Source organism: Xyrauchen texanus, chromosome 16 (genome assembly GCF_025860055.1).
Source record: "Xyrauchen texanus isolate HMW12.3.18 chromosome 16, RBS_HiC_50CHRs, whole genome shotgun sequence".
In the NCBI taxonomy this organism is placed as follows: Eukaryota; Metazoa; Chordata; class Actinopteri; order Cypriniformes; family Catostomidae; genus Xyrauchen; species Xyrauchen texanus.
This window is the reverse complement of record NC_068291.1, coordinates 30,976,979-30,984,496: the sequence shown is the minus strand read 5'-3', so window position 1 is coordinate 30,984,496 and position 7,518 is coordinate 30,976,979. Positions and strand designations below refer to the sequence as shown.

At 35.7% G+C, this 7,518-nt stretch overlaps 1 protein-coding gene across 1 annotated transcript; it reads left to right on the top strand.

The window, feature by feature from the left end:
• The first annotated feature begins 1,280 nt into the window (after positions 1–1,280).
• On the top strand, positions 1,281–6,796 carry LOC127656648 (myelin and lymphocyte protein-like). Its single transcript, XM_052145060.1, has 4 exons — positions 1,281–1,415; positions 3,340–3,507; positions 3,586–3,726; positions 5,248–6,796. Exons 1-4 carry the CDS (start codon positions 1,326–1,328, stop codon positions 5,320–5,322), a joined length of 474 nt encoding a protein of 157 aa, XP_052001020.1. The 5' UTR covers positions 1,281–1,325; the 3' UTR covers positions 5,323–6,796.
• The last annotated feature ends 722 nt before the right edge of the window (positions 6,797–7,518 follow it).

Below are 7,518 nucleotides of genomic sequence, written 5' to 3'. Positions count from 1 at the left end.
AGAGCTCATCGTAGCTACTCACTTTCCTAGCCCATACCACAGAGGAAATGAATTTATCAATGTCAGGGAAATAATTACCTATTTCAACACCTACTTTTCCTTTGGTTTTTTCAAGAAATGTATTAATTTAATCAACTGTATATAGGTCTTTATCAGTTCCTTTTGAACCATCTGACCCTTGATCATCATCGCTAAAACCGTCATCAGTAAACTGGGATAAACTCTCTGTCTCATCATCCATGTTTTCCTCTAAGCCTTCAGCCTGTGCCACATCATTACCTTCACGCCCATATTCCACACCACTCTGTATCTCATTCTTATCAACATTGTCTGAATCATTCTCAGGTTTGTCAGATACATAACTGCATCCAGCTTGCTCCAAACCCTCAGTATTTACATTTAACTCACTCACCTCTTGCACCTTGCCCTCCTCTGCGGTCCCTTTATCCTGCCCATCAAGTCTCTGTTCATCACTTTCCTTTGTTTGTTGATCAGTAATAGTCACATCCTTATGAGATGTGGACACATGAAGCGTTTATGGCCCAGGTCTCCATGAATTCTCCCCGTGATTGACACGAAACGAGACTTCTAATGTTCGCTCCCGTGAAGTCAAAAACATAAAGACTTGACGTCTAAAAGAAAGAACATGTTTGAGCGTGCTGTTTTTACATCCCAGAGGGATCTTTCTGACTGGGCTTGCGATCTTTCCAAACCTCAGCAGCTCTTTTGTGATGTGTAAAATGTGAAACATTCAGTGAAATAAGGAATGTTTACCTAAACAAGTTTAATTCTGAAACTTCAGACTTTAAAGACCTAAATGACCTCTCAAAATTAAAAATGCTCCTAGGAGAAGGAGACAGGGCACATCTTGCTGCCCAATATGTATGCCACAACCTGAGGGACAGTGAAAGATCTGGACAAACACACACACATACACACGCGCACGCGCACAATGTGATGTAGTGAAATAATAATAGTAATTTATATATTATTGTTATTTATATATTACTAATAATTATATTATATACTGTCCAAGTTATTGGACAAAATGTATTTAGCTTTTATTTTATTTAGCCTATTCTATATGATGCTTTGGCAACATTGTTTTTGAAACTTTCATGCCAGTAAAGCCCACTGCATTGAATTGAATTGAGAGAGAGAGAGAGAGAGAGAGAGAGAGAGAGAGAGAGAGAGAGAGAGAGAGTGGAGCGCACCGCTGGTTTACTCACGGAGGGTGTGACCAAACGCAAGTAAGCTTTAGTAATTGTAGAGCAGGTTTTTCCGTTCCTTTATTTATTCCTTTAGCGAACAGCGGCAGCGGGACGATGGCTGCGGTCTCGCAGTCGGTGGGGAGTTTGCCCAGCGGAATCCAGATCTGCACAACCGCACCGGACATCCTCTACCTGCCTGAACTGGTGCGTGAACGAAACCTTTACAGCTCAGAAATGTACCATGGAAACGTTTTTTTTTGTTTTTTTTTCATACTTATACAGTATTGTAAAATCATAATAGGCTACTGAGGTTATATCCCATAAAACAGTGAAATAAGCTTTTAGAATATTTATGTCAGTTTGTTTGTTAATATTTTTTTTAAACATTTTTAACAACAATAATGTGGCAGAAAATTATGGTTACTACAATTAACCTTTACCAGAACCGTTTTAACATATTTTGTTTGTAGAGTAAAATCTGCAATTTTCCACAGTTCTAGATCAAATTTGCAACATGTCAGTGTCTTTTTGTCGGTTCGCGCTGTTTTTTAATTGTTTTTCTACATACACGTGCGCTAGACAATGTCTGACCGTTGCGCCAAATGGCTGCATATTTTAATTTAGACAGTGCCCAAATAGAACGTCAACTTGTATTCTGTTAAAATGAATGGAAGAAATTGGAATGTCCAACTGCAGACAACAGTCAACAGGAGAAAGAAATACAGCCTCATCACTGCCTTTAAACACCGATTGAGCCTCTCCTCAGGAGAAAGGTCTCGACCTGCTGGCGTCTTCGTGGGTCCAGGAATGGAGCAGTGAGGGTCCAGTGCAAGCTAGATGCGTTGCCGGACCCGCACCCCTGGCGCAAGTTAGATGTGATGTCAGGGATTGGAGCACGCGCTACCCACTCACCTCGGGCCAATACAATTTTACTGCTTATTTGAAATGTATTCTTTTATCAAATCTTGACCAACAGTGTTGGAGATTGCGGTCTTTCCCCATTCATGTAGATAGCTGTACTGTCACGTGGTATACAAATGGTACACTTCTTTTTATAGAAAAATAGATGCCCAAACTGCCCAAAAGCGTTCTAAAAACGGCCGCCGAGTGGACTGACTCAGTGGCTCCAACAGTTGGATCCAACCTTTCGTCCACCTATTTTTTTTTTTTTACAAAGCTAAGCTACTAGACCATTTCAAGAATGTAAACAGCAACAACAACAAATTAATTAGAAGTATCCAAATATATTTCCAGATCCTTTCAACAAATCTCTAAGGAAAATTATCCAGTGATCGACATAACATATTTATTATGATATTAAATTAGTTATAATTTGTTCTAAACATTACATTTTTGTAAAATTTGTATTTCACACAAACACCCATTATTGTCTATAAATGACTGCAGGGTTTCTGATGACATGAGGGTGTTCAGTCTCAGTCCAGCACCTCCTCAACAGTATCTTTTGACTATGCGGCACAGGTGCCCATACAAAAAATAATTTGAAGGGACTGTTTTCCCCCCCTCTTTATTTCCTCTCATTTTTTCTTTTCATGTTGGTAAATTAGATTCAAAGATGTGATCAACAGGCTGATATATTTATTTACACAGTCATATTTATTTGATAAAGGGATAGTTAATCTAAAATGAATATTCTGTCATTATTTACTCATCCACATGTCATTCAAAACCTAAATGATTTTCTGCCGTGAAATGCAAAAGGCAGAATTTTAGGGACTGACAACTTAAGTTAACATTTACTTTCGTTTTTAGAAAAGAAGAGGCTGTATTCAGTATGTGACTATTGTGTTTGTATTTTTCAAGTGTGTTTACTTATGTGCAAGTCTGGTGAGCTGTAATTCACATCACAGCAAATGCATATATGGATTAGTCCCAGAAGCTCTTGGGGCTGGATGGTTTGTGTACATACAGGCATGTAAATGGCATAATTTAGTTTAATGGAGTTTATCATTAACAGATTGTATGCTTATAGGAGTGAGTGTTAACCTACCAATTGGCTAAATTCAAAGTCTAGTTATTTGCTTGGTTGCACTGTGGGTATGCACCTGTACATTACAATTGCCATTACAGTATTCTGAAATTATGTGTGTTTGCATATATCCTACAGGTGTTTGGAGGGTTAGTATGGATCCTAGTGGCTTCCACACTTGTGAAACCCGAGAACCCTCAGGGATGGGTCATGTTTGTGTCCATTTTTTGCTTTGTGATGACCCTTCTCTGGCTCATTATCTTCGCCTGTGGAGGACACAAGAACCGCAGCTCTTGGGCTGCAGCGGTGAGCTGAAATAATGAGATACAGTATGTGAGTGTGCATAGTCAATGAGCTGGTTTTGATAATGTCTTCTGTGTGCAGGACTTTATTTATCACCTAATTGCTGCCATGTTCTACCTGAGTGCCTCAGTGCCCCTGGCCTCTGTAACTATCAACATGAAAAATGACACTGCACAGTCCATATATCCCTTTAAGTACTACCAAATTGACATTGCGTCGGTGGTAAGAACAGAACACATACACACAGATTAGAAATATGAAAACTATGCATATGAAAAATATCTGTATAGTAAAAATGTAAAGCAATATAGTAAGTACAGTAAATACACTAAACATCTTATGCAGTGTTGCTTACAATGGTACATTTATACAGTTTTACAGGAAAACAATACAAGAATTTCAAAATTCTCATAATTGTTTTGCAGAACAGCTTTGCCCTCATGTTAATGATATTACTAGAAACATTTTTTTATCTCATTTGGATTTTCTTGATAGAAAAAATATATAATCGTGCCTGTTAACAGGTGCATGCAAAAGGGCTAGAAATACCATTTTAGCTTAGCATAAAGCCAAGTGTTCAAATGTCAATTTATACACGTTAGCTATTTCTGCTGCTCCAAACTTCAAAACCCCACATAGTATACAAATCAACATCTTCTGACCGTATAACATAAAATCCATGTTTTCACGCATAACAGTGTGAAAGTGCCTTCTTTCTGCTTGTATGAATGTAAAACATCATAAGAAACTGTTTCATGGCTGTTCAAACACTCATCTGATAATTTATGTGGATGTATTCCAACAAAGCAGACTAAAAATGTTATGAAACAAATTACACTAGATTGCAAAATATTCTCTTCAATCATCAAAATACTTTTTGAATGTAACTGTATTCTGATTACCAACTATTTAAATTGTAACTTTAATGGAATACAGTTACATATATTTTAAATACGTAATCCTGTTACATGTATTTAATTACTCCAACCCTGTATATAGGCTATACAAATCTTAATTTGGTAAATATTAAAAATAGAGCATTGTAACCAAGTCTCTGTCATTTCAAAATAAGAGTCTCCGGTGTGTTTCAGGCTTGTTTAATGTTAAAAGTCCCAGTTTATGCACCCGATCTTATTTATTATTATTGTTATTTTGGTTGAAAAATAAACTACATCTAGGATTTTAGATATTTCATACTCTGGCCTTTATGTCTGTGCCTACTAAGAAAATGCTGCAACATTCTATGACTTGATTCTAAAAACTACTGGCCGATTAATCGGTTTATCTGCCTTTTCTACCACCTTAGTCATCATATCAGCTTATGTATAATACATTTAAAATATGAATTATGTACTTCTGTTTGCATTTCTGTGACAGCTGAAGGGCATTTGACAGTGGACGAGGAGGAACTATAGACATAATTTTGAACAACATAGAAAAAGTAACAAGTGCTTAAGAAAGTAGCTTAAGTAATTAGTGACGTGATTACTTAGGTAATTTGATTATAATATTAGAAAAGTAATTCATAATTTGTAGTGGACTGCTTTTTAAGTAAGTTACTCAACATTGAAAGTAAACTGGTTAAACTTACAACAATAGCTTGAATGCAGTAAATCCCAGCCGTTTAAATTTGTCCAGACATGGAGGCTGCTCCTGACCTACTATAGACTTTCACATTTGACTGCACAGCTGTTTGAAGTTTCATTAATGTTTGACTGAACTTTTAACACACTCTTCCCTCAGGTGTTCTCCTATATTGCCACATTGCTCTACTTCATCCATTGCATTCTTTCTGCTGTTCGGTGGAAATCTTTCTGATGAAACAAAACAAAGAATTTAAAGAAAGGAAAAACAAATTAACAGGGGAAAACACTGGAAAAGCACTGAGGCTGAGAAAGACAAACCTCAGAGGTCAATCCATATTGGAAGCACTCTACTCAAAAACACCAGCCACAGATGTGACTGAAACACCCTTAATTAACTCGAAACATGATGGAATTCAAACTAGATTCGATTTCAGACCTTTTTTTTCTTGAAGCTTTGAACATTTGGGAGGGAAGGAAAATATTTTATAACTGTACTGGTTATAGTAAGTTGGCCCAGAGTGTAGGTGTTGATTAGGAAACAGAATATGGGTTTTGTATACTCAAATGCAACTTTGTAACAGATCAATACATTTTTGTATATTTAGCTACTACACATTAACAACATAATATTGTAATAAAAAGAGTATGTACTGGACAATGTCCTGTGTAGTTAATGCATGAGTGTATTTTGCTGTTTCAGTTACACCCATAACAGGAGAATAATATCAAGAACACAGCCATGAAATCGCCTTAGACAAACATATTAATAGAATGGGGCATACAATTTCTGTTTCAGCATGACAATGCCCCTTTGCACAAAGCTAGGTCCATAAAGAAATAGTTGATGAGTTCTGGTGTGTAAGAATTTTACTGGCCTGCACAAAGCCCAGACCTGAACAGTTTTAGCATGAATTGGAACTACGAGCTCATCGCCCAAAATTCAGTGCCTGACCTCACTGATACTCTTGTGTCTAAATAGGAGTAAATCCCCACAGCAATGTTCCAAAATCTAGTGTAAAGCCTTTCTATAGGAGTAAAAGCTGTTATAGCACTAGAGTGAACACAATTCCTAGGTAATGCTCATGGTTTTGAGATTAAATGTTAACAATTGGGTGTGGTGTTTGGGTGCCCATTTAATTTTGGTCATAGTTGTAAATATGCTTCATTTTTTTTTTCATACAGGAAAATGAGAATAATAATTACAGAATCTGTTAAAATGAATGAAAGAAATTGGAATGTTTAACTGCAGACAACAGAAAAAAAAAATACAGCCTAATCACCGCTTCCTTTAAACACGAGCGTGTCTCTCCTCGGGAGAAAGATGTTGAAAATGTTTATAATGTGTAAATCTCAGTATTCTGGTCTTTATAAACATTTATGTGAGATAGATGAGCTTGTAACTGTAGAGAACACATCTGAAATGTCTTCTAATGTAGAGAAAATTCCTCATCCAACTCATGTCTGAGAACAAAGTGCATGGCCCTTACTCATCCATACAAACAAATAATGCAGTTCAAGCCCCAGTAAAGGAGCTGTTCAGCTTGCAGTACAATAAACCGAAAAATAATTAACATTTTTGAGCCATATTTGGCAGTTTTAGATTTAAGAGTAAAATAAGGTCTGTGGTAAACATTTCTTGATGATACATGGCTGTTTTGTTCATGTGTGTTGTTTGTTCATGTAATCTTCACATTTAAGGTATGACAGTGTAATTTATTATAGAACAAAATGCCCATGTATCTTCAAATAAAGCTTATAGTTATATAATTAAATAGCTTCAATATATTTGGCTACTTTTTTTTTTAGTAATGTTTTGTAAGCTATAACAGCTTTTGAAAAGGTTAACTGACTGTAGTTTAACTACTTTAAACTAGCTTTTCGAATAGATTGAACCTATTTAATTACATAACTATAAGCTTTTTATTTTATTTTATATTAATGAGTACAAAAGCAATCTTGATTTGGGCAATAGCATTAAACTTAAACTAATAAATTGAACTTTTATTTAACACTAAATAAAAGTAAACTAGTACCCATTTCGACAAAAAAATCTGGTTTTTTTTTTAAGATTTGTTTTTCAAAACAAATAAGACAATGTAAAATTATGTGCAGAAACTTCAGGGAACCCAACTCAGTGATGCTTCAAATTAATATGTAAATACATATTATATGTTTTAAATCGATTGATGTTGACTGAAAGTAACCATCTGAATGTGATTTACTAAAACACATCAGACCTTCCATCACTATTTGAGAGAGTCCATTTGATTATTGCCTCATCTAATTCAATTATAATGTGGTTTGTGCAAAACAATGTTGTATAATCAGGGTTAGGAGGGTTACTTTTGAAAAGTATTGCACTACAGATTACAGAATAGGCCTACATGCAGTAAATTTGTTCGTATTCTGTTAAGATTACTCAAGGTCA